The sequence below is a fragment of the Sus scrofa genome, chromosome 6 (genome assembly GCF_000003025.6).
Source record: "Sus scrofa isolate TJ Tabasco breed Duroc chromosome 6, Sscrofa11.1, whole genome shotgun sequence".
Taxonomy (NCBI): Eukaryota; Metazoa; Chordata; class Mammalia; order Artiodactyla; family Suidae; genus Sus; species Sus scrofa.
Genome location: NC_010448.4, coordinates 70693309 through 70720494, shown reverse-complemented (window position 1 = coordinate 70720494; position 27186 = coordinate 70693309). Strand labels below are relative to the sequence as shown.

Here is a 27186-nt window from a genome sequence, read left to right as displayed (position 1 = left end):
CATTTTATTAAGGGCCCAGAACTACGGTAGACTTAAACCTGATGGATCTCCTGGCAGTGTCATTAGCATAGCCTCTTTATCCTTCGGATAGCACAGTTCCTAAAGTCCCCAATTTTAAGACCTGTGTGCCTGTGACCCCAACTGAAACTGAAAAAACAAGGAGCATGCTTTCCTTCTGGAAGAACCTTACGTTCCGAAGGCTCTCTGGCCTTTCAGGCTGGCATCATCCACCAGAGTGCTGACCCAATTACTGGTCTTCCTGGTCTCCGACAGTGGCTGTGTTTGGAAATGCGGATGCTATTAAGGCTCTTCTTCCACCATGCTGTCCTTTACTCCGCTAGAAATTATGACGGGGAGCTCAGCTCTGCGGGACACGGAACGGAACAGTCAGCAGTCAGACTCCAGGGGTCTGCTCCCCTGGTGTCCAGGGAAGAAAATCCTACCACAGTGCCTTCCAGCCAGCCTTTGCCACTTTTCCTGCTATTGGGCCTGACTCTCAGAAACTTTCCGTAACTCCAGGTATGAATCTCCAAGCTTTAAAAGTTGAGCATCAGGAGTTCCCATCATGGCTCAGCGGTTAGCGAACCTGACTAGCATCCATGAAGACACGGGTTCCATCCCTGGCCTCGCTCAGTGGGTTCAGGATCTGACATTGGCGTGAGCTGTGGTGTGGGTCGCAGACACGGCTCGGATCCTGTGTGGCTGTAGCTCTGGCGTGGGCCGGCGGCTACAACTCCGATTAAACCCCTAGCCTGGGAACCTCCATATGCCGAGGGAGCGGCCCTAGAAATGGCAAAAAGACAAAAAAAAAAAAAAAAAAAAAAAAAAAAAAAAAGTCGAGCATCAGAAAACCTCACACTGGAGTTCAGAGTCTATGATCCAAGAGCCACGAACACTATGTGTAGTCAAGGAAGGATGTGGGAGCCAGAGAGGAGAATCAAATTCAATAAGGGTTTGAACCTAAGCGCTTGTTTGCTCTAACTCCCTCTGAGCAGCCCCAAACCCTGGTCCACCTGGGGATCAACAATGTTCCATATTATATTCCAGAGAAAAGAATCTGCTTCTCATTTAACCATCATTCACTATCACTTCTGTGGGCGCTTACTGAGGAATGGGGAAATATCACAATTACACACAGAATACATATCAAATACATATGCATCTGTCTCCTAACAAAGTCTGACCCTGTGACTCTGGAGATACTTGTTTAGAAGTTGAGGCAATCAGTGAGTTCCTATTGTGGCTCATTGGGTTACGAACCAGGCTGGTATCCACAAGGATGCAGGTTTGATCCCTAGCCTTGCTTATCGGATTAAGGATCCGACATCACTGCAAGCTGTGGTGTAGGTCGCAGATGCAGCTCCGATTCAACCCCTCACCTGGGAACTTCCATAGAGTGCGGCTCTGAAAAGCAAAAGATAAAAATAATTTTAAATAAAAAAAAGATGTTTTTTAAAGTTGAGGCAATCAGGCTGCAGGCGGGATAGCAGCACTACTCACTATGTTTGCTTTGAAATAAACCTGAAGCTCCCATCCATAAAAAGAATCGTAACAAATTAATTTACGAGTTTCGCTTAGCATGGGTATGTTGTTTTTGCTGCACCCGTGGCATATGGACGTTCCTAGGCCATAGGAATCTGAACCACAACTGTGACCTATATATACCACAGATGCAGCAACACCAGATCCTTAACCCACCACGCTGGGCTGAGGATTGAACCCGTGCCTCAGCAGCAATCCAAGCCACACAGAGACAATGCTGGATCCTTAACCCTCTGTGCCACAGAGGGAGCTCCTGGTATGGCTGTTTTATAACAGCAGGTTCAAATGTAACTTTTATAAGCATGTCAACATGATGTGTGTTTAACAGACAACATATATCGTCTATACATCTACAGTTTTAAAATTGATTGTAGCTAAAACATGAAGAATAGTCATTTTGCTCTTGGAGTACAATGTTAAAAATTTGCTTTTAGGGAGTTCCCTTGTGGCAGAGTGGGTTAAGGATTCAGCATGGTCACTGCAGGGGCTCGGGTCACTGCTGTGGTGCAGATTTGACCCCCGGCCTGGGAACATCCACATGCTGCAGGTGTGGCCAAAAAAAAAAAAAATGCTTTTAATGTAAGGGAAATATTGTTTAGACAATTTATATCAAAATAAACTGAAATGTTATTCTGAACACTTAAATATGTAGCCTTTAGCTATTTTAAATCAAAGCAAAAAAAGACATGGGCCAGCACAGCTTCCAAGCACATAATGAAGGTGGAAGGAAAGCCCAGTGGCTGTAATGACAATAACAGCAAAAAGCCCCAAAAATCTTTATCAAAAATACTCACTCTGGTTTCCAAATTACTCAAGACACTCAGTATTGGGTGTTTTTGGAGTTAAAATAAAAACTTTTCAAATTACATGGGAAAGAAAAGACAACTGTGTAAAAAAGAAAGATCAGAGCTGCTTAATGCCTTTTATTCAGATCCATCATGACACTTTGCGCCAGAGACCACGAGTGGAGTTTTACTTGCAGGACGAGAAGGTCTTCCAGAAGAAATTCCCACAGGGCGTTCTATCTCCACGCGAGGCCTGTTGGCGGGGCAGCCCTTCCTGCTTCTTGGGCATTTCCCTGGTCTCCCCTCCCACGAAGGGCACCTCCCTGGCCTGGGACATCCATTCATGCCACCATGCCAGGAAAGTCAACAGGCTGTTTTTCTTTATTTCTGCCACTTCCTGCATATGCTTTTAGAAAGAAGCAGAGGACAAAGGAAAGAAAAATCAACCATCTGGTTCAGCTAGCATTAAGATACATAATTCTTTCCTTAAAAAAAAAAAGAGAGAGAGAGAGACGGTTCAAGATAATAAATCACATTTCCATTTAAAGGATGAGAAAGTTAAGAGAACACCGTAACAAAACTGCTCTAATTAGGTAAAAGGAAAAGTTGAAAATTTTCAATCACGGAAAAAAAACCTGCTTGTTTTGCCCCTGATCTTTGTGGAGGTTCTTAATTAGATGAGGTCAGGAAATGTATCTTTCCTGACAAGTGACTGGCAACTAAGCAGCCACCCCTAGGTGGATCAGGCTAATTTAGCTTGGATTTCCCATCTCTGGTTTACTCCTGGCTGTCCACAAATTGCTTTTTCAGACAGATCAGATAGAGACACTATATTCTGGCCTCTCAAACTCCTCAGAAAGCTTCCAGGAGTAATCTGATGATAAATGACTTGTCTGGAACTCATCTGATAATTTCAGAGAAAAATCTATTTTTAATGGTCAACTTTATGTACTCTTTCTTGGAACTTTTTCAAAATGGAAAAAAAGGGAGAAAAATCAATCACTACATGAAGTTACAAATTCTCACACTGGCAAATGTAATGATGTCAGTTAATCTGAGCCAGGAGAGAACAAGGGCTGCGTATATAAATTTAGATTCTAGAAGTATGGGTGACTCATAACCACAGTGGCAGCTCCGTGATGGCTGCGACAGACTGGTATAATCACATAATGTTTCGAAGACCAGCAGGTGGAGATGGCTGGCTTGAAGGAACTCCCCTTGAGTTTCAGAGCCTTCTAACAAACTTCCTAATAGCTGAAGGTAAAGGAGCATCAGGGGTCTGTAGGGTCAGCACAGCACAGGGCACTGCCGGGCACACTACGAAGTCCCGCCCTGCCATCTGTCCTGCATGCACCCTCTGCCGTGGGGAACCCACAGGGAAAAAGACACCCCGACAGTGGGTCAGCATGTGGCTGCGTCAGACTACTCACCCCGCTGTCTCTGTCGTGGCTGGTGAGGCCGCCCTCCAGGGGGAGGGCAGTGGTGGCCCCCAAGGGTGGTAGCAGCAGCAGGAGCAGCAGGCAGAGAGGCGGCAGCATCCTGCGGGCTGACTGGCACTGCCCTCCAGCTCTGCAGCTGCTCATCCTGTTTGACAGCCCCCAAATCAGAGGTCTGTGGACTTGGGTCTCTTCTTGGAGACTGCGGTGGGGGGGGACCGGGGGGTGGTGGTAGCATTTGAAGCTCAACCTGCAGCTGTTTTTTTTTGTATCTCTGCCTGTCTAAAGCCCTCACGTAGAAGCCTGAGCAATCGGCTCCCACAAAAGTGCCTTTGGATTGAGTTAACCCTTCATTAAAGCCTCAGATCTTTTCCTGTTTAGCGTGCATTTGCTCCTTCTTTGGATGCATGTGCACGTGCCTCTGAAGACATTCTCCCTCCTCATAATTAAGCCTTTGGCATGAGAACAAACCCGAGTGATTTAACATAATACAAAATCAGCCTTGGGTAAGTAGCTTAAAATGTGCCGTTTTTTATTTAAAAAATTAAAAAAAAAAATTTTTTTTGGCGGGGCGTGCAGCAGCTGGATGTGAGATCCGTTCCCAGACCAGAGATCGAACCTGGGCCGAAGCAGTGAAAATGCCTAGTCCTTACCCCTAGACCACAAGGGGACTCCCCCAAATCCAGTTTTGCCCACACTGATCTGCTCAGGCAGAAGAAACAAGGGAACACTGAAGCTCAGGGAGCCACGCAGGGCATCCACTGATCTCACCAAAATGCAGGCCAGGGCGACCCAGTGATTAATTCCCAGCACAGCTCCCCACCCAATGGGCCAGAGGCCATGTCCTCGAGCCCAGGCCTCCCCAAATGCGACAGTACCCAGATCACCTTATTAAGACTAACTAAAATGCAGATTCTTTTTTTTCTTTTTTCTTTTTAGGGCCATGCTCACAGCATATAGATGTTCCGCTAGGGGTTCAATTGGAGCCGCAGACACCAGCAGCAGCCACAGCCACAGCAATGCAGGATCCAAGCAGCATCTGTAACCTACACCACAGCTCACGTCAATGCCAGATCCTTAACCCCCTGAGCCAGGCTAAGGACTGAACCCGTATCCCCATGGATACCAGTCCCATTCATTACCACTGAGCCACGACAGGATCTCCTAAAATGCAGATGCTGATGGGGTAGGTAAGGAGGGGCAGAGAGTTCTAATGAGCTCCCGGGTGATGCTGACACTGGAGTAGTCAGTGCTTTTCAGACTGCTGCTGGCCACTCACTGGTAGGTCATTACCTAGCACTTTTTGGGAACGAAATAGAAATTAGAGTGTGTCATGCGGAATAAGAGTAAATACTATTTTTTTGTGTGTGTTAGGTGCAAAATGTCCTGCTTACTGAAAACACTGCATGTGGCCAGCTCAGGGTTTACTCTGCTCCTGACGACAGCCCCACTGATGAGAAGTCCAGAACGCAAAGCCCTCGGTGCCACCTCCTGGCTTTTCCTGTCAGGTCCCAGGCTCAGAATCACACAAACACAAGCAGACCCTCTTCAGCTGAGACAGCTAGGAAAACCTAAAACATCCACCACAAACCTACTAAGATGACCAAGATTCAAGGCAAGGTTCTAAATGGAAGTAAAGCGGGAGCTCCCCTGTGGTGCAGCAGGTTAGAATCTGCCTAGCATGCATGAGGATGCAGGTTCGATCCCTGATCTTGTTCAGTGGGTTAAGGATCCAGCGTTGCCTGTGAGCTGTTTTGCAGGCCCGCAACTGCAGCTCCAACTGACTGCTAGCCTGGGAACCTCCATATGCCGAAGGTACAGCCCTAAATAGCAAAAACAGAAACAATAAATGGAAGTAAAGCACCTGAAGAACTAACAGCTCACTGTACAGAAGTGAACCCGTTTTCCTGAGCCCTGGCTCACAGCCTTAACAAGGGAAATTGCAATCTGAAATTTCATTTCATTGCAGGTTTAAGATTCTAGGTAAAATCGGCATGGCCTGAGGAGCCGTGGCTCATACACTGCATGTAGCTTAGTCCTTCAGCTGGTACCAAGACACTGTTTTGCCTAGCTCCCACAAATGGTATTAAAAATGTTTAGATACTCTTTTTAAAAAAATTTTTTGGCCACACCCATGGCATATATAAGTTCCCATGCCAGGGATCAAATCTGAGCTGCAGCTGTGACCTAGGTCACAGTTGGGGCAGTACTGGATCCTTAACCCACTGCACCACAGGTGAGAAAGTCATGGCAGCTTAGCCAGCGTCTTCTATCTTCAGTATATTTTGCAGACTGTACTTAATGGACCCATTAAGCACTGAGCACCTGGCATGTACTACACAGAAGTACAAGGGAGCCACGCCATCAACCAGACAGAGCTGTTTTGGCCGAGCTAAGGGACAGGATACATCAGAACATGCAGTGGCCAAGTGGCACCTCTTGAGAAATCAGGGAGTGGACTCAGCCATTCCTTACAAAGTCTGACCACCCCTGTGTTATTATCCCCAGAAAAATGTGATCTAAGGCCACCTGTCTAAATTTAAACAGGTCATACAAAAATATGCCAAACTGAAAGATACATGAACATAAGTCAACTTTTGTTTTGTTTTGTTTTGTTTTGCTTTTTAGGCCTGCACCTGTGGCATACAGAAGTTCCCTGGCTAGGGGTTGAATCAGAGCTGCAGCTGCCGGCCTATTCCACAGCCACAGTGACACGGGACCCCAGCTGTAGCTGCGACCTACACGGCAGCTCACGGAAACCCTGGATCCTTAGCTCACTGAGCAGGACCAGGGATCAAACCCTTGTCCTCATGGATGCTAGTTGGGTTCGTTACTGCTGAGCCACAACAGGAACTCCTAACTTTCTCATCTGGCTAGAAAACCTCATGTCAAAGTACCCATACCACCCAGGAGGTGCCCACCCTCCACCCAGGGAAGGAACCCACAGTGCACACAGGTTCACCACATTGAGTCCCAGGGATTCCAAGTGTCTGGAGCGACAGAAATCTGTAAAAAGATGCATTAGGATAGTTCTACTTGTTTCCTCTTATTCACATACAACATTGCTGTGGGCTATTTTCTTTTTTTTTCTTTTTTCCATTTTTTGCTGCTCTGCAGCATATGGAGCTCCTGGGCCAGGGATCAGCTCTGAGCCACAGTTGAGACCTAAGTCACAGCTGCAGCAATGCGCCAGGCTGGGGATCAAACCTGAATCATAGGGTTCCCAAGACGCCAATGATTCTGCTGCACCACAGGAGCTCCTGCTGGGAGGTATTTTTTCACCCTATTTCACTGATAAGAACACAAACTTTCAGAAAGCCACGCAGCTATTAGAGTTATGAAACTAGGATCAAATCTAGATTTTGGAAAGTCCATTGTATCTAGTCTCTAAACTCTCCTTGATGAGGCGTTTAAAGGGAGCTCACCTGGGGAGTTCCCTAGTAGCACAGTGTTAACTGGCGCTGTCACTGCTGCGGCACAGGTTTGATCCCTGGCCCTGGAACTTCTGCATGCCCCAGGCAGGGCCAAAAAAATAAAAAGAGCTCATCTGAAAACGAAACGGCTAACATAACTGATGCTAGGCTGGAATGTACCATAAGGATGGAAAGCTTTATGATTCTCCCTTTTCTTTTGCTGATGTGACACACAGATATTCCAATTATTATCTGAGATCAAATGATGAGTGCTTTGCAGAACCTGAAACCGGGAAGTTTAAAGTCAATGCTTTCCTATGACCACAGCACAGCAGCACCTCCTTTTGAGTCTGACTCTCAAAGTATGTTTTTCTGGTCGTATCTGGGCGTAGATGGTATAAATTCTATCCCAAATGCACGTCCTTTTCTCTCTCACCCCCTCTAGAGTCAACTCTCCAAATGTGACTGCCATCTCCACTGGTCAGTAGATCCTGGGTACTCAGTTAACCTCTTTAAGCTTCAGCATGCTCAGCAGTAAAACAGATAAACCCTGAAAAAGTTGTGAAGATCCTGGGAGGTACAACACGGAGTGTCCAGAGCAGCCCTGGGCACACAGAAAGGGCTCTGTAAATGCCAGTGCCTGTTCTTCACCCTGTAGCTCCAACAGTGGAAAGGCATGCCCCGGACCTCAAAGAAGCCCAAGGAGAAGACAGCAGAACTGGGGCTCCTCGAAGCATCTCTCACCAACTAAACCGAGGACACACACTCAGGCGCTTTGGAGAAGCCGTCCAGGCTTTCCTCTTATGTAAAAAGCCCAGTAGCAACACTGTATAATTATAAAATAGCCAAAGAAAAGTCACATAAACTGTGTTTCTGGAGAAATTGCCTTTAAAAAGTAAAAAGGACCATTTCCAAATATCCACCTTTTACCTTGTGATGACAAGGGACACGGGTTTAAAAAACAGTATTGGTAATCAAAGGGACAAAATGAAGGCATTTCCACTGTGGTGCAGTGGGTTAAGAATCCGCCTGCAGTGGCACCAGTTGCTGCAGAGGCACAGGTTTGATACCTGGTTCCGTGCAGAGGGTTAAAGGATCCAGAGTTGCTGTGGCTGTGGCGCAGGGCGCAGCTGAAGCTTGGATTCAATCCCTGGCCTGGGAACTTCCATATGCCACAGGTGTGGCCACTAAAAAAAAAAAAGAAAAAAAAAAAAGAACTAATAAATATACCTTTGTTCATCCTTCAGGGATTGTCAGCTTGAGAGATTATATAAAAGAATAAAGAAATAACTATTTTTCTGCTTGAAAAAAATTCAACCGGAGTTCCCGTCATGGCTTAGTGGATAACAAATCTGACTAGGAACCATGAGGTTGTGGGTTCAGTCCCTGGCCTTGCTCCCTGGCGTTGCCGTGAGCTGTGGTGTGGGCTGCAGATTCGGCTCAGATCCTGAGTTGCTGTGGCTCTGGCGTAGGCCAGCGGCTACAGCTCCGATTCGACCCCTAGCCTGGGAACCTCCATATGCCGCGGGAGCAGCCCAAGAAAATGGCAAGAAGACAAAAAAAGAAAGAAAGAAAAAAAAAAAATTCAGCCATATTTAATTGCTAACACAAGTTTATTAATTGCAACAGATACAATTTCCAGTACATACCAAACACACGCTTTTTCACATGCTTCAGTAAAACATGGAAGTATTTTGCATAAGTTTCTAGTTCTCTTTTAAAAAAGCTTTTGCAGTCAATGTCTCGGAGAATACAGTACAAAAAGCCTCCTGGTCGTTTTTGTTTTTTGTTTTGATCCTCACTTTCCCGTTCAAAATTACCTTCGTTGGCAATCTGTGTTTTCTGTGGTTCTACCTGAAGTCTGTTTTTTCCAAATGGTGAGAGGTTAATTCTCAATTTCCACTACACCAGCCTCTCCTGGCTCCACTGCATCTTTGTTTTCATCCTCTGACTTCTTTTTCTTCTTTGCTTTGCGTTCCAGGTTAAACTGAGCGAGGTTTTCATTTATCTCTGTGATGTATTTTAGCTATAAAAAAATTTTATTTGTATTTTCATCTGGTTATAAAGCCGTGTATGACCCAGAGGGTGACTGTATGTTCTTTCCCGACCACTCTCGCCTGTGTTTCAGTCCCTTAGAGTTAAACACAGCTTCGACTCACTGTCACTCACATAGCCTATCAAACCGGGAGGGGTTCCCTGAGTCATCTCAAGAATTAAAACAAAGGAGCTTACAGGAGTTCCTGTGGTGACTCAGCTGAACGAACCTGACCAGCATCCATGAGGTTGCAAGTTTGATCCCTGGACTCGTTCGGTGGGTTAAGGATCAGGTGTTGCTATGGCAGTGGTGTAGGCCAGCAGCTACAGCTCCAATTCAACCCTTAGCCTGGGAACCTCCATATGCCGCTGGCGAGCCCTAAAAAGACAATTAAAAAAAGCAAAAAAACCAACAACAACAAAAACAAAAATCTGGGCGCTTACAGAAGGCATGCTGATCGCAGAAACAGTCTACAAGGCACAAATATAGTCAAGATGCCCCGACACTCATCCAGCTAAAACTACTGAGCAACTACTGTGTGCCCAAGACAAGGGAAATAAGACGCAGTCCCTGCCCTCAGGGAGGGTTTAGCCAAATGCACAAATTTAGCTGCAACTCGTCAGTAATAAGCTTCTGTCTGATGGAAAAAAAGAGGCTGAAATAAAGACGTTCTGAAGTAAGCGAACATGCACTAGGCAGATAACTTCCCAATGAACATCCTAAGGGGACGTGCACTGACCAGTCCTTGACAGAAGAGAGAAACTGCCGCGAGTTCCCATGCGGCGCCCTGGGCTAAGGATCTGGCACTACTGCAGCTGTGGAGCACGACACACAGTGCGGGTTCCATCCCTGACCTGGGAACTTCCATACATCATGGGTGCAGCCAAAAAGGAAAAAAAAAAAAAAAGATGGGAATTGCTCCCTGAAGGTGACCAAGTAACAGCTGTGACAGAGAATTTATGAGCGAGAAACATCTTTTCCACTGATACCACAGCACCACCAGGCCAGCTGAGCAGTTTTATTTAGGAATCGCATCATCCTTAACCTTGACTTAAACGCTGCAGAAAAGGTATCGGGAGAGCAGAGGCGGAAAAGAGCCCAGGGGAAATGTCCAGGCTTCAGAGGTTAAGATCCAGCTGCCGACCAGAAGACTTTGTATTTAACTCTGGGAAGTTACTTAACACCAGCAGCGTCGCCTGTAAAATAGGGCTAATTAGCCATGTTACTAAAAACCCTCAAAGGGTGGTCGTGAGCTTTCAGTGATATACGTAAAATATTATCTCTGACAGCCCCCCATGAAGTGTCAAGTGTTACACAATCCGCTCTTTCCACCACTGCTTACTGGTCAGCCACCGTGGGCCAGGCTCTCTCCCAGGCACAGCAGAGAGGAAAGAGACAAGATACCCTCCCCTCGTGGAGCTCACATTCTGGGGAGAAACGTATTTTAAAGGGAGGATCTCAGACTAAGTCAGGAAGCCTCACAGGGGCCCTGGATCTGCCATCAGCCAAAACTGCTGGCCTGGGACAGTCACGGCATCACCTGTAAAACGAGGGCTTGGTCCAGAGGACTTCCAGACTTCCTTGAAAAGACAGAAAATGTACTCAAGTTCCTGCCCATCCCAGCTGTAGATACTCCTCCTGTCCCACTGGCCCATCAGAACTGTGGGCCATCCCACACTCTCCAGCCTACGACCCGTCTCTGATATCACGCTGTAACATGGGACCAAAGTTTTGAGATATTACCAAAAAAAGGCAAGTTAAGAAATCCAGAGAGTGCTGATTAGAAAATTTCAAATTGGCTTAGCAAGATCCATCATAATGAAAGAAAGACTATAAATCACAGGCAGGTCTGAACGGTTAAAGCGTCTCTCGTTTTTAATGCAAGGTGCCCTGGAGGATCACTTCGGGGCTGCGAGTGATTAATTGGGAATAATGTGTTCTGATGGGAGAGGGGGGCGAGCAAAGGGATTCATCTCTCACCAGTGAATTACTCCTCCTGGCTAAGAGCTTCACGTCTTCAGTGTTAATTGTGCTCCTTTTTGCGTGTCTGTGGAGAGGGCAGAAACGATTCACCAAAATGTTTGGTATCATTTAAAGTTTTGATGAAACACCAAAGTTCACGGCCAGACTTCTTCACACCAAAAGAAACCCATCTTTTCAGGTTAAGGTCATTAAGCAAAAGTGACACGAAAATGAGTGAAGTGATGAGCCAAGAGGCCAATGAAATAAAGAGACTGGGAGGAAGCAGAAGCCCATCTGTCCACGTCCACCTGAGGGTCAAGGATGCCTGGGAACGAGCCTGGAAAGGGGTGACGGGCGTTAAACCTTCCCAAACAACCTGCTTGGTCACAGCGACCACCACACGAAAAGTGAGAAGAAGTCAGTGCAGCTCCTTCAGGGAAAAGAGAAAACGGCACAGACTCACAATAAAAAGACCGTCTCCGCTTGAAGAGAAGAACAAAGAGAACCTCCACGAAGCCTGGCTTCACTGACACCAACATCCTAAAGCTCTGCTCCAAAGCTACAGTACAGGAAAAAGCTCATGCAGGTATTTAATACCCCTTTTCCCAACAAGGAGATGATGATGCAAACCCTTGGTGACAGCCCAGTTAGAACAAAGAACATCCTTTAAATTTGAGTCTTTTTTTTCTTTTTTTTTTCTTTTTAGGGCCACATCTGAGGCATATGGAAGTTCTCAGGCCGGGGTCCAATTGGAGCTGCAGCTGAGGCCTATGACATAGCCAGGGCAACACTAGATCCTTAACCCACTGAGTGAGGCCAGGGATCGAACCCACATCCTCAGAGAGAAAGTGTGGAGGTTTTTGCTGTTTTGTTTTGTTTTGCTTTTTAGGGACGCACGCACGGCATATGGAAGTTCCCAGGCTAGGGGTCCAATCGGAGCTAGAGCCGCCAGCCTATGCCACAGCCACAGCGACGTGGGATCCAACCTGTGTCTGCACCCTACACCACAGCTCATGGCAACGGTGGATCCTTAACCCACTGAACGAGGCCATTGATCAAACTGGCAATCTCATGGTTCTTAGTTGTATTCGTTTCTGTTGCACCAGAACAGGAACTCCTAGCACGGAGTTCTTAATCTGCTGAGCCACAATGAGAACTCCCTAGAGTCAGCTTCTTGCACACAACATGGACTCAAATTCTTGTTCCAGTCCTCTTACCTCTGCTTTAAGAGGTAACTTGAGATAATAAGCTCTATTCAATAATCAGTACTTTAATTACACCCTTTCTTACCATTTCTCACTTTTTCCCAAAATAAGTAGGAACTTTCAAAGTAGGAATCTTTGTATGCTTTTTTTATCAGCCTCACCCATGGCATAAGGAAGTTCCCAGGACAGGGATCAAACCCACACAACAGCGGCAACCCAAGCCACAGTAGTGACAAGTCCAGATCCTTAACCACTAGACCACCAGCAACTCCCAAAACGTTTCATCTTTAACATGCTAACAATACTAGGGGTCTAGAGATTTCAAAGCTAAGTAAAGGAAATTCACAACTTAAATTCAGAGGTGATTTTCCAAAGTTTATAGGTGAGTCGTGTATTTACAATTTAAATGCATTTTTTTCATAGAAACTGGTTAGGTTCCTGGCCTCTACAGACCACTTAACCTGAAACAGTATGTATTTCAGACTTCTCAAACCAAGATAATCATGGTTCTAGGAGCAGAGATTGTGTGACAGGGAAAACTCAAAGTCACAAGGTAAAGTTGACCTTTGGGGAACATCAATTTTTTGTTTTGTTTTGTCTTTTTGGCATTTCTTGGGCTGCTCCCACGGCATATGGAGGTTCCCAGGATAGGGGTCTAATCGGAGCTGTAGCCGCCAGCCTACACCACAGCCACAGCCACTCGGGATCCAAGCCGTGTCTGCAACCTACACCACAGCTCACGGCAACGCTGGATCCTAACCCACTGAGCAAGGCCAGGGATCGAACCCGCAACCTCATGGTTCCTAGTCGGATTTGTTAACCACTGCGCCACGATGGGAACTCCCGGGGAACATCAATTTTAATACAGGATTTTTTTTTTATATGAGAGCAAACTGGAATACTTTGAAAACAAATGTAAAATTAAGACAAAGGATGAGTCTTCAAAGAAAATCTATGCTTGTGTTCACTTGGGGATCTTAGGAGGTAGTGTGAGGAACGCTGGTGCACTTACCTAGGCACACAGAAGACGAGAGGGTCTCTCAATAAGCCTCCCACAGTGCCCCCTCGAGAACATCGGCTGACAGTCTTGACACTAACCCGTTACTTAGAAGGCGACGTCCTTCCTCGGGGAACGTACAGTGTAAGTGACACACACACCCCACTCGGCCCCAGGACAAAAGGATATTGACGGAACAGAGAGGAGGCCTTCCTGTTGCGGCTTAGCGGGTTAAAGGCCCAATATTGTCTCTGTGAGGAATCGGGTTCGATCCCTGGCCTCGATCGGTGGATTAAAGATCTGGTGTTGCCACAAGCTGCGGCATAGGTCACATATGTGGCTCAGATTCAGTGTGACTGTAGCTGTGGCTTAGGCCTCAGCTGTAGCTCCATTTTGAGCCCTGGCCTGAAATAAGTGTTATAATGCTAAATATTTCTAATTTCGTTTTTATTTCTAGAAGTATTTAAATTTTTCATTGACTCTTCCCACAGCTAACACAGAACACGAGAAGTCACAACAGGGTGTGCTACTGGCACCTAGCAGGTAGAGACCCGGGGGTGCCACCGGACACCCTACAACACACAGGACGGTTCCCAGCAGCACAAGGAACTACCTGTGTCAACAGTGCTGAGGTGGAAAAACCCAGAATCTATGTTAATAAACTCTGTGTTCAAATCCAATAACCATTTGTCTACTTATTTACGTTTTTGTGTCTTCCTTTGTAATATAACGGAGTCATAGGTATATTTTCAAATAAAAAAGAAAGAAAAGAAAGAAATAGCAACTAAAGGTAGTGATGTATTTCACGGGAGACGGGGGGTGGGGGGGCTCCTGGGGTGCAGGGAAGGGGCCACCACCTGAATTAACGATGATAGGACACAAGAGCCTTCAGTACCCCATATATTACCCTTACCCCTTTGGACCAAGTTGGAGACGCTAAGCGGTTTTCAGGGGCTCATGTACACAGGAAGAGGAAAGATTTACAGCCTGTCTTCTGAGACCCTACTGCTTTAATTCATCCAAACTCTTCAACCGAGAAACAAAGAGCTAAAGCAGCAAGGTGAAAAGGATGGGGTGTGGGAGAGGCTGGCGCCCAACCCGAAGTGGGAGCCAAGTAGACCGCTTTGGCCCTTTCAGGGCCTCGTCATCCAAACTGCTGCGTAAAAGCAATCACGGCAACTGTTTTCAATTACCTGCGGTGCTAATTGAAGAGAGGAGCATAAATCAGCTGTAAAAGCTAAAGCTTTACCCACTGAAAGCAAAGCCCCCCACTTTTCACGGAGTGTGTGTCTCACTCGTGACTGACGAGCCCAGCAAATGCAAGCCTGCGGGGGAAGCGGCTGAATTATCCCTGCATCTGTGAGCTTCCGCCCGGACACGGGGCCAGAGGGCGTATCACCTGCAGAAACAGTCTTAAAAGCACACACATCACGCGCATTCAGAGTCCTGCAGACAAAAGCGATGCATAGCTTTTTCAGCTGGAACTGAATAACTCCAGTTCTGTTAACAAGAAAATATGTGGAAAACTTCAAAAAATGCCAAATCAAGTCTGAATGGATGTGATTAAAGCAGATGTTACAGTCTTGCAGAATCATGATTAGAGACTGCGCCTCCACAAAACGCAGGGGGAAAAAGAAAAAGCAAAGGCACTCCTGAAATTCACCAGCAGATGGAGGGCGCCAAGAGCGTGTCAACAAACACAGTGCCTGAGGATCAAGCTCTGTACCTACCTGGCAAACATTTCAAGGTCTTTGGCAAAATTTTCTGAAAGAGAAAAAAAAGATGTGCTTGAGCTCGCCTGCGTCGATCTCATTTCTGAGGGACAAGTGAATCTCAATGTCTGCAGGAAGCACAGTGACAAACACAACACATCCTTTTTTTTTTTTTTTTTTTTTTTGGTCTTTTTAGGGCCTTACCCACGGCATATGGAGGTCCCCAGGCTAGGGGTACAGCTGCCGGCTGGGGGTATTCAAATCAGAGTACAGCTGCTGGCTTACACCACAGCCACAGCCACTGCCACGCCAGATCCGAGCCGAGTCTGAGACCTACACCTACACCACAGCTCACGGCAATGCTGGATCCTTAACCCATTGAGTGAGGCCAGGGATTGAACTTGCATCCTCACAGATGCTAGTTGGATTTGTTTCCACTGTGACACAACGGGAACCTTCTTTTTTTGTTCTTTTTCCTTTTTTGCCCGCCCCACAGCACTTGGAGTTCCCAGGGCCAGGGATCAGATTTGAGCTGCAGTTGCGACCTACGCCACAGCTGCCAGATCCTTAACTCATTATGCAGGGCCAGGGATCTAACCTGCTGCCCGGTGCTCCAGAGCTGCCAATCCTGTTTCACCACAAAGGGCACTCTCAACACATCCTTTTAAAGGATGGGAGATGTGAGAGGAAGCCTATCATGCAGCTCCATCACTGGGTGGGGGTCAGCAGCCGTTGCATTCCTGCCGACCCCGTCTTCGCTGGCACCCTCCGCCCTTCCCTACAAGCCTCTAGTAATTGTGGCTACACCTCTCCTTCCTAGAAACCACCCCTTAAATTTCAATTTTGATACGAGTTAGGGCCTGTGAGGACGTTCATCATCTCTGAAGCCAAGCAAATACCCACGCTGCAAGCTGAGCTGTCAAATAAACTGTGGGTGATATAAAAAAGTTTACACAGCAATGAAATAAAAAAATTTACTGTCTAATGTTCCGGGCAGTTTAAAACACTAAAATACAGGTGCTGATGCCCCTGTGTTAGTGAAATAGAAAAAAAAAAATAGTTCTTTCCATAAACTATCTGAATTTTACAGCCCTTAAAAAGAAACATGTCAAGAACGGTGTGCGATGATCACGCTCTGTGGGGAAGACCTGCCAGGGCAGCCCCCCGAATCCCCCCCAACCCCTGGGGGCGTCTACACATCTACAGGAAGGCTGCATACCGCACTGTCGAAAGGTCACCTCCGAAATCGCCGCAATGGTTTGTTTGCTGAATGGCATGTCTTTGTCCGACGCCACTTCCTCGCAAAGACAGCCAACGGTGTAGTGAACTGCTGCCTTCAGCCTCTGAAGCAAAACCAAAACATTTCATGGGTACGTCTGCAAATCGGAGCTTTTCCCATCCTAAAAGACGAAGACCGACGAGAGGGTCCGCTCTCTGATTCCTTCAGCACTTTCCACACTGGCTGCGTAACTTTTCAAGTGTGCTAGTGAATGACTGGGGCCTCTGGGGTGCTTCCTAGTTAATGGTTATGATTTCGGTCGGGTAAAGGAATGACGACGGCAGGTCAGCGGGAGAAAAGGCAGACTGGTCCTGGGGAGGCGTCCGGGTGACTTCACTCAGAAATTCCATGTGGATGTGCAAAGCGCCTACGGGGTGAAGAAGACGTGTGCCGCGTGTCTGGGGCACACGATGGAAAAACAGACGGGGATTCTGGCCCCTCTCCGCCCCCAACTGGGGTTAATCAAGCAAATTCAAAAGGATCCCTCTGGTCCCTGTGCTTCAAGTCCTTGCCAGCCCCAGTCCTGCATGCGGCAAAGGAAGAACGGCCAGGACAACACAGGGAAGGGCTTATGAGGGCACATCTGACTCTCCTTTGATTTGCTGGTTTGCTAGCCCACCTCAGCAGGCCCTCACTGCTCCCCAACAACACTGGAGGTGCTGCAAAACATCCCTCTTTCCCATGAAGAGAAGAAGCAAAAAAAAAAAACAAGCTAAGCCAAGGGCTCGGTCTCCAGTCAACAAACTTGCTGAGCCCTGCGTGTTCCACCTGCGCTGGAGACAGAGCTGACAGGTGAACAGCATCGACTCTACCAGCACATGTTCACGGTGGAGGAAAGATGAGGAGGAACTGTGAACATGGGAGTGTGGAGGAGGGGCCGGGCAGATAAGCCAGGGATCTACCTTCCTGAGTCTCAGAAGTCACAAGAGTAGGTAAGTGGAGAGCTATGGTAGGAGGAGACAAAGAGACCACCACCTGGGAGGGATATAAGACCCTAAAAGGAAAAAAAAAATCACTTTGGGGACAAGTGGGTAAAACTGAATATGGACTGCCACTAGATAACAGGATTTTATCAAAATCAAACTTCCTGAGTGTGATCAGAGATGATTCAGAGTAAACCCTTGTTTAGGGGCAATGAACGCTCAAGTATTACGATTAAAGGTGAAGTGTTAAGAGTATTTAATTCTCACATAACTTCAGAAAAAGGAGACAAGGGGAGTTCTGGTCGTGGCTCAGCGGTTAAGGAATCCGACTAGCATCCATGAGGATGCAGGTTCGATCTCTAGCCTCGCTCAGTGGGTTAAGGATCTGTCGTTGCCACGAGCTGTGGTTGTAGGTCGCAGATGTGGCTCGGATCCCGCGTTGCTGTGGCTGTGGTGTAGGCCGGCGGCTACATCTCCAATTCAACCCCTAGCCTGGGAACCTCCACATGCTGCTGGTGCGGCCCTAAAGAGATTTAAAAAAAAAAAATAATAAAGGGGGACAAGGGAGCAAATGCAGCAAAATCTTGACAACGGGTGAACGGAGGTGAATGGCCTATGGGTGTTGATTGTATTATTCTTGCAACTTTTTCTGAAGGCTTGAACTTCAAAGTAAAAGGAATGGGCGGGTAAACAGCTTCCGAAATTTTCTTTCTGAAATACGAAGGGCACCCCTACGTAACTGAGCTCATTCCCGCATCTCTCAGGTTAATCCTCCCTGAGGTTTGCCACTCTGGCTCTTGGTTTTCACCTCTTTACAGCGCTGTTCTTACGACGGTGCCACATGGTATTTATTCCCGATGAGAATTAAAGGACCGAATACCCGCAACTACCCTGAGAGGTGGTCCTATTATCACTCCGACTTTCCATCTAGGAAAACTGGTCAGAGTCAACACCACCTCCCCCGCAAGGTCGACATTCGAACCCACATCCGATAGGCTCTGGAGCCCGACGGCCTGGGTTTGCAAGAGCCTCTGAGGCCGTCTCTTCAATTGCAAGATGGAGAGCGAACCAGTCACAAGAGCCATCGTTTCAGAGCTCGTGCTGCGTGCCGGGCGCCCCGCACAGCCCTGTCGGAGAAGGGGGACCCAGGGAGCGCGGCTGGCACTTCCCGGGAACCTTCCTCCGCTCGCCCCGCAGCCCCGACGCTCAGAGCCGCGATACCATGGAAACCGCCTCCCAGCAGCCCCCGCGGCTGCCGAGCCAGCGCATGCGCAGCGCCAGGCGCCCACGTCGCGCAGAGTCCACGGGAGCGCGCCCCCCGCTCCCCGGACGCCCGCGCCAAGGTGAGGCCGTGCTAAGGGCCTTTTTCTCCCCCATGTTTCGACGCCATCCTCCCCCAGACCGGCCGGGACCGCGTTCGCCTGTACCTGTCGGTAAGAGAATCGCTGCTGCTCCTCGGCCCCTTCCTCTTCTTCCATCATCACAGCGGGCCGACCCTGGCAGGCGCGCGAGAACAGAAAAAGGCGGCGGCCGTGAAGGCACGGTCCGATTTTCCCGCCGCGGCGCCAGGCGACGGGCCGCGCGGGGGGCCAAAGCGCGAAGCTGCCGGGCGTCTCGCGCGCGCGCCCTGGCGGCGGCTCTGGGAAAGGCGCCTCGCGGCCCGTCTGCTCCCGCCCCCGCCAGCTCCCCGGGGCCCGGACGCCGCTCGGTGCCGAGTTCACGGTCTGCACGAGTTCACGGTCTGCACCGACTCTTAGAAAGAAGGTGTGTGTGTGTACGAGGGGAGGGGCGGGGCGGGGGAATAACGATGCTGCAGTTCGTTATTGGAAATTCCAGGCGGCGGTAACCTCGGTTTGCCCTGCAAAATCTAGGGTGGGCTTTAATAATTCTGTCGCTAAGCTTAGTGCTGCAAAATCGGTCTATGGATAAATGCTTGATTTCTAGCCCCCTCAGCGACTCCGTGGCTCACCCCAGTGCCGTTGACAGAGGAGTATAGTTCTGACCCGAATGTTAGCCGATTTTCCTTTATGTTCAGAATTAAGTAAAATGAAATAGTGAAATTCTGAAACTCAACGTTGGATTTTTTTTTTTTTTTTTTGGTCTTTTGCGGGCCGCACTCACGGCATTCAACGTTGGATCTTTACTGCCTTCAGACTTTATTCAGTTATTTCCCTCCTTTTCAGCTTCACTCTTGGAGCTTCACTCATAACTTGATGACGTGTAAAGGACTTCTCTGCTGAATCAAATAATAGTGTTTAAGTACTGGAAGAGTATTAAGTACTGGAAGAGTATTTCCTGGACTCTTGTGCTGTTGTTGCCAAAACAGCCTCTGTTTCCCATTGCCAAATAGAAACGTGGAGAAAGAGTTTTGGGTGAAGAAGAAAAAGAGAGCTTGGAGTTCCCATCATGGCTCAGTGGTTAAAGAACCTGACTAGTATCCATGGGGACTCGGGTTCGATCCCTGGCCTCACTCATTGGGTTAAGGATCCGGTCTTGCAGTGAGCTGTGGGGTAGGTCACAGATGAGGCTCGGATCCTGTAGGCTGGCAGCTGTAGCTCCAATTTGACCCCTAACCTGGGAACCTCCATATGCCTCTGGTGCAGCCCTAAAAAAAAAAAAAAAAAAAAACAGGACAAGAGAGAGAGCTTTATTTTATTGCTTTGCCTGGCAAAGGAGGCCACAGCAGCCTAATGCCTTCAAGACTGTGCCCTCTTGGAAGGAGTTAAGAGGTGGTTTTATAGTTTGGGGAGTGGAAAATAGGGCCCCAGATAAGGATCAGGGTAGAGGCAAGTTTGCACTGTCTCAAAGCAGGTGTTTAGTGGCCCCCAGGACTGGCCCTGCCAGTCCTCCTTCCCAGAATGAAGATGCTTCATCAAGTAGTTCTTCCATTTGTTGAGGGTTTTAGTTCTGCAGAAAGGCTCAAAGATATTGTTATGAATGTTCCTTAAGAGGGAACCAGGGCCGGAGTTCCCGTTGTGGCTCTGACTAGTATCTGTGAGGACGGTGGTTCCACCCCTGGCCTTGCTCAGTGGATTAAGGATCCAGCGTTGCTGTGAGCTGTGGTGTAGGTCGCAGACTCGGCTGGGATCTGGCATGGCTGTGGCTGTGACCTAGGCTGGTGGCTACAGTTCCAGTTCAGCCCCCAGCCTGGGAACCTCCATATGCCGTGAGTGTGGCCCTAAAAAGACAAAAAAAAAAGAGAGAAGGAACCCGGTCCCTGCCCCAAAGCTGCACTATTCTCTCTTGACTGCTCCTCCCAGGTATCTGCATCCCCTCCCTTCCCTGGTCTTTGGAACTCAAAGAAGGTCTTGGAAGCTGAGGCTTATCCCCTAAAAACAAGAGAGGACACAGAGGCTCGTGTACCTGGGAGCCGGCAGGGCACTGGCTCGGTCACACTATTTATCACGTAAAGGCTGCAAACCCAGTATACCTTCAAGTTTAACCTGCATTATTAATTCTCCTGCCCCTGCTTCCTTAAGTAAACAGTCAAAAAGGACTTAAACCCTGATTTATAAATTTCGTAGGTGTATATCCTTCCGCCATTGCCAATTTCAAGCCACCGATAGGGGGAGACTGAACGCAGCATTTGTTACAACTCGGCTTTATGGGCCCCGCCCCCGCAACAGGCCGAAGGCTGTCACGCTGGAGTTTGCAGCAGAGAAAGGGTTTGTAAGGAGACTGGAGAACAAATGTCAGGTCTGCCTCCTGAGAAGTTGGAAGTCAAAAGGCTTGAGATATTTATGGGATAAAGAAGCGGGGTGGTCTCAGGGCGGGGAAAGGTGGCTGGAGGTAGGAGAAAGGGGAGGTTCTTCCAAGGCCCAGTTTTAGGGTCGGTGGTCCCAACTGGTGTTAGCTGGTCTGAACTGGGCAGAAGCAAACTCCAAAGTTCTGGGGAACAACTTAAGCCCCTGTTACCATAGTGACCCAGACATCAGAAGCATTATCACCGGGTGGTTAAGAAATCTGGTGACACATTACCTAGGCTACACGAGGCTTGGAGGGGATGCAGGTAGAGAAAGGGGGAAAACAAGGAAAGCAGGCTTAATCGTTAAAGGCAGGTTGCGAAGCAGAGGGGTTTCTCTCGAGCTGTCCCTCACCCGCTGTGCTGTGAGACACACAAGGGTTTCTGGTAAAGCACCAGCTTCTCTTAACCCCGTGGGGCACGACTTCGTTCTTAGACGAGACACTGCCCACCCAGAGCAGACGCCGTAGATGAACATGATGTCAGGAACCCAGACAATAGAAAAATGTGCATCACAGTGACATAATTAAGTAATGACATTCGAGCTTTTACTGCCTTTGTTTTTATTTTTTTGTCTTTTTAGGGCCGCACTTGCAGCATTTGGAGGTTCCCAGGCTAGGGGTTGAATCAGAGCTACAGCCACTAGCCTACACCACAACCCCAGATCCGAGCCTCATCTGCGACCTACCCCACAGCTCACTGCAAGACCGGCTCCTTAACCCACTGAGTGAGGCCAGGGATTGAACCCGAGTCCTCATGGATACTAGTCAGGTTCTTTAACCACTGAGCCATGACAGGAATTACTGCCTTTGTTTTTAATATTATTTATTTAAGCTTAAATGTAACTTAATTCTTAATAATGGCTGTGTCTGTCTCAGGTGTTCAGGATTCCTGAAGATTTAGAAGTCAACTCTCGCTTGTAGGAACCAGCCCTGGCACACCCCTGGCCTGGCATATAGTAAACACTTACTAAGTCAAGTTTGAAAGACTGCGCTGTATTTTTTTTTTTTTTTTTTTTTTTTTTGTCTTTTTGCCTTTTCTAGGGCCGCTCCTGCCGCATATGGAGGTTCCCAGGCTAGGGGTCCAGTCGGATCTGGAGCCGCTGGCCTATGCCAGAGCCACAGCAACACGGGATCCGTAACCCACTGAGCAAGGCCAGGGACCCAAACCCACAACATCATGGTTCCTAGTCGGATTCGTTAACCACTGCGCCACGATAGGAACTCCATGCGCTGTATTATAATCAGCTGTTAAAGATTCGGGCGCCCTCCTGGCTTAACTGCGTTCAGGTGAGAGGTTCAGTGCCTGGCCTACGGTACGTGTTCACTGAACATTTGTTGAAGATCTGACTTTCAGCAGCATCTCAATGATGCTGACAAAGCAGAGGCTCTGTAATAATGGGCAGGCTGGGCTCTCAGATCATCAGCAATTGCAAGAGCCTCCAAGTTTTTGTTTTTTGTTTTTTGTTTTTTTTTGTCTATTTGTTATTTCTTGGGCCGCTTCCGCGGCATACGGAGGTTCCCAGGCTAGGGGTCAAATCGGAGCTGTAGCCACCGGCCTACACCAGAGCCACAGCAACGCGGGATCCGAGCCGCATCTGCAACCTACACCACAGCTCACGGCAACCCCGGATCGTTAACCCCGGATCGTAATCCCTGCAAGGGCAGGGATCGAACCCGCAACCTCATGGTTCCTAGTCGGATTCGTTAACCACTGCGCCACGACGGGAACTCCCCTCCAAGTTTTTTGAAAGAAATCTGACTTAGGTAACAGGTTCCCCTCACTTTTGAAAGCTCTCACTAAGCTGTTTAGCTTCTACAAAGACCTTCGTTCATATGGTAACAGCTTTTTTTTCTCATAAAAATGAAAATTCCCTTTGGATTTCTTTCAGTTAGCAAAAACAGGTACTAAGGTAAGGCTTTCATAAAAGCCAAGTGGAATTCCAACTTTCAGAAAGGGGGAAATCTGTATATTTTCTAAAGCCTCATTGCGGTCATCAGGGGGAAAATAGCATTTTTGAATCTCCTCATACTTATGTTTTAGTGCTGTGTTTTATTTTTAGCTCTGTTGAAAGCCCCAAAACACATCCCAGTTTTTCCTCTTTTGCAGTAGCTTCTCATTGCATCATCTGGTTTTCTCGACGAAGGTGAAACTACCAAAGAAAAGAAGGATACTCAGAGTTGATGTTGACTTGTGCTCACCTGGGAGGCTATCCAGGCAGCCTCCCTTACTGCCTCTGGAGAAAGGCAGGGGTGGAGGGAAAGAGTGAGAGATGGCAGGTAATCACGCCAGGATTTGACTCCTCACCCGCAGTTGCCCTGCTTCTCAACTGAATCCTACGTGGTGGGGGCCGAGGAGTCAGAGACTCAACGTACACAGTTATGAGGGGTTGGTTAATTTGTATAACCTAAGGATTTTATTCTTCAGAATAATCTAGAAGGGTTCTTGGAAACACTTAAGCTCTACTGCATTTAAATGGCCAGTCTGTAGAGTGGAGCCCTCCAGGACGTTAAGTGAGAGAAAACAATTTGCAGACTAGTACAGACACGGAAGGTCCCAGGCTAGGGGTCTAACAGAGCTGCATCTGCAACCTACACCACAGCTCACAGCAACGCTGGATCCTTAACCCTCTGAGCGAGGCCAGGGATCGAACTCACGTCCTCTTGAATACTAGTCAGGTTCGTTACCGCTGAGCTACAATGGGAACTCCCAGAATAATCTTACTTTTGCTTTTTAAAAAAAGAGCTTATGCATCTACATGGAGATGCAGGATATTTGAAAGGCATAGAAAAAGCTGGGAGGATACCTGACAAATACACTTAACCTCTGAGCAGTGGGTTGAAGAGAAGGCAGATAAAGGCACTCAGGTTTTTCCTTTTACACAGTTCTGTTCTGTATTCTGCATTTCCTAACAGACTCCAGACCTCGGGCAAGGCCTTGGGTTCAGAGCCCAGCCCATCTCACAAGCTTTGTGACCCTGAGCAAGTTGGAACCTCTGCAAACCTCAGTTCCTTCGTTTATAACGTGGGGATCATAGCCGCAGCCTCACGGAGCAGTGGTAATCTTACTTAGGTGCTCAGGAAACAGTTATTTCCCAGGCACTTTCTATGCCTCATACCTTGCGTGGTATCTCCTTTTATTTATTTATTTATTGTCTTTTTGCTATTTCTTGGGCCGCTCCTGCAGCATATGGAGGTTCCCAGGCTAGGGGTCTAATTGGAGCTGTAGCCACCAGCCTACGCCAGAGCCACAGCAACGCGGGCTCCGAGCCGCGTCTGCCACCTACACCACAGCTCACGGCAAAGCCGGATCATTAACCCACTGAGCAAGGCCAGGGACCGAACCCGCAACCTCATGGTTCCTAGTCGGATTCATTAACCACTGCGCCACGATAGGAACTCCGTATCTCCTTTTAAAGCAGCTGCTTCCTGGGGCAAAGGAACATTATTCCAGGGCGAAGGAATATTATTGCAGAATACTCAGGCACTTTAGAGCCTGAAGGGAAGGGCCCAGGGCTGAGGTATTACATTACAGAAAAATGCGCATACAGCTGACCCTTGAACATCACGGGTTTGAACTGCAGTAGGGTTTTTTCCACAGTAAACGCTGCAGTACTGTAATATCCGAGGTGGGTTGAACCTCCAGGTGCAGAACCACAGGCTTGGAGGGCCAACTATAAGTAATACATGGATTTTCCACCGCGGGGCAGAGCGCGGAGTGGGCAGCCCTTCCCACCTCTTGTTCAGGGATCAACTGTTGGATGTTGCTGCTCTTTTTAGCCCAGTGAAGAGCAAGCATGTAAACTGGCCACTAGGTGTCGGCATTGAGCCGCACGTGCACCTTCCAGCCACTGGTGAGCAGTTAACCCTGAGCCCCTCCCTGCCTTGTTCCAGGGGCCCTTTTACATCTCAGCTGCCCAAAGAGGTAGGCACGTTTCCCCTTTTACCACGTTTTATATTTAAGGGAAGAGGGTCACAGGGGTGGAAGAACTTAGTCTGAGGTTAAACTGCTAGGAAGTGGTAGAACCCAGATTTATACCAGCAGCTTGGCTTCTGAGTCCAGGCTCTCGTCCACTCTTGTCCCACTGCCCTCACCATAAATAAGGAGACCACAGGTTTCCTGAGGCCTTTTCAGCTGGATTAAATAGGACACCATTACTGTTTAGCATTTATTTTCCCTGAAATTGCACTGTAAAATGCCAACTCAGAAGCCAGTCTCCATCAGCTGTTGTATGTTTTCTAGGAGCCCATGAAGTCAAGACTTTCAAATTGTCTCACCACCAAACCAACGGTTCCCAGCACAGTGCCTGGCACATAGTAGGTATACAATAAATCTGCCAGTGAATAAATGAATTGTACACATTGAGCGGTAAGATAGGCTAAAGATTAAGTGCGTGGATTCTGGCACCAGATTGTGGGGCTTGAATTTCAGTTCTGCAGGAGCCTCGTGACCTCAGACAAGTTTGCATCTTTGTAAATCTTACATCATCCAAGGTAAATTGGGGATAATCATGGCACCTGCTTCAGAGGCGGTTGTAGTAAATGAGTAAATTTAAAACAGTGCCTGGAGTTCCCGTTGTGGCGCAGTAGAAATGAACCTGACTGGTATCTGTGAGGACTCGAGTTCCATCCCTGGCCTCCCTCAGTGGGTCAAGGATCCAGTGTTGCCATGAGCTGTGGTGTAGGTTGCAGATGCGGCTTGGATCCTGTGTTGCTGTGGCTGAGGCCACGAGGTGAAGGTGCCGTGCACCTTTCCAGCTGATGGCGCCCGCTGGGGTCCCAGCCAGTAGCCCCAGCATCAACCACCTGACAAATGAAGATGACCCTGGCCATGGAATCCCCCCCGCCCCCCCAGCGTCAGTCTTCCTAGCTGAGGCCTCAGACATTGTGGGACAGACAAGCTGTACCCCAAACCCTTCCAAATTCCTGACCCTCAGAATGAGGAGAATAATAAAAATGGTGGTTAATGTTACACCACTGAGTTTGGGGTGGTTTGTCACACACCAAGCAGTAGTAAGTGGAACAGCATGTCTGTCACTAGACGGCGACCGCGTCTGCCGACATACGTGCTAGTCAGGTGTTTACATCCCCGAGGTCTCCTACCCTCCTAGGAAGATGGCTGCACATCTGCGTCAGAGAAGTGTAGCACCTGCAAATCCCCTCCCAATGCCTCTGCTGAGAAATCCTGTCTAATGCATGTCTCTGTCCCCACTAAAGCAGAAAGAAGCTGTGGCTGATGTCACAACAGGCCTGCAACTTCTGCCAAGGAAGGCCCTTTGCTGGAAAACCCTAGATGGCCCCTACGGCAGTTTGGCTGGACAGGACTGACTTGGCTGGGGGCAGAACCCCAGCGTGGCCACCTCTGTCCCCTTTTAGAATTGTTCCACTACTCTTCAGCAGGAGGTAGGTAATAAATAGTAAACCTTAAACAGTATGCCCCGTGGCCGACACGAACTCAGCCCGCAGAACAGCTGTGTGACGTTGGTATTCGCAGCACCCGCTTCTCCAGATAAGCAAGTCCCCAGGCAGAGGTTAACATGTAGCATGACAGCGAAGTAGTGGTGGAGCCAAGTTTTGGGCCCAGGCTCCTAACCAGTAGCCTAGGCTGCCTTTGCTAGCGCTAACGGAGTTTTTTATTGATAGATTTTTCAAATAAGTTACAGGGTATAATATTCAAAAGCCATGAAATCATAGATAGTAAAAAAACGTCTCCCTGTCAAGGACCTAGGCCAAGGACTGGTCTATCCTTTTTTTTACTTTGTCTTTTTATCGCTGTGCCTGCAGCATATGGAGGTTCCCAAATCAGAGCTGTAGCCACTAGCCTACACCTACACCAGATCTGAGCCTCGTCTGTGACCTACACCATAGCTCACAGCATTGCTGGATCCTTAACCCACTGAGTGAGGCCAGGGATCAAACCTGCAACCTCATGGATGCCAGTCAGATTCGTCTCCACTGAGCCACAATGGGAACTCCTGTTCTTTTAACAATAAAAGTAGCATCTGTTTATTTTGCCCTTTCTGTGCCAGAATGGCCACGCCTGGGAGCTTGCTAGAGACGCAGAGTGTGCCCCACCCCAGACCTGCCGAATCAGAATCTACCTCCCCACCAGGCAGATGAGGGAGGGGTTATGGCAGTGGTGTGTCCTCTGAAGAT

The 27186-nt window shown here is 48.2% G+C and overlaps 2 protein-coding genes across 4 annotated transcripts; both read right to left on the bottom strand.

Annotated features, from left to right (window-relative positions):
* CORT (cortistatin) lies at positions 2515–3865 on the bottom strand. Its single transcript, NM_001204936.1, has 2 exons — positions 3758–3865; positions 2515–2733 (listed from the first exon to the last, which is right to left on the bottom strand). The coding sequence occupies exons 1-2, from the start codon at positions 3863–3865 to the stop codon at positions 2515–2517; spliced, it is 327 nt and encodes a 108-aa protein (NP_001191865.1).
* APITD1 (apoptosis-inducing, TAF9-like domain 1) lies at positions 8776–19693 on the bottom strand. Of its 3 annotated transcripts, none has more exon segments than NM_001204935.1 (5): positions 8776–9202; positions 11192–11258; positions 15106–15139; positions 16307–16430; positions 18717–18801. In NM_001204935.1, coding segments are annotated over 5 exon segments (420 nt in total). In that variant the 5' UTR covers positions 18771–18801; the 3' UTR covers positions 8776–9061.

Coding starts and splice junctions, on each gene's coding strand:
- CORT (NM_001204936.1), bottom strand. CDS start 3,865: ATGCTGCCGCCTCTCTGCCTGCTGCTCCTGCTGCTGCTACCACCCTTG. Junction 2,734..3,757: donor GCCACGACAGAGACAGCGGG/GTGAGTAGTCTG, acceptor TCTTTCTAAAAG/CATATGCAGGAAGTGGCAGA.
- APITD1 (XM_021093344.1), bottom strand. CDS start 18,770: ATGATGGAAGAAGAGGAAGGGGCCGAGGAGCAGCAGCGATTCTCTTAC. Junction 16,431..18,716: donor AGCGATTCTCTTACCGACAG/GTACAGGCGAAC, acceptor GTTTTGCTTCAG/AGGCTGAAGGCAGCAGTTCA. Junction 15,140..16,306: donor GGTGACCTTTCGACAGTGCG/GTATGCAGCCTT, acceptor TTTCTCTTTCAG/AAAATTTTGCCAAAGACCTT.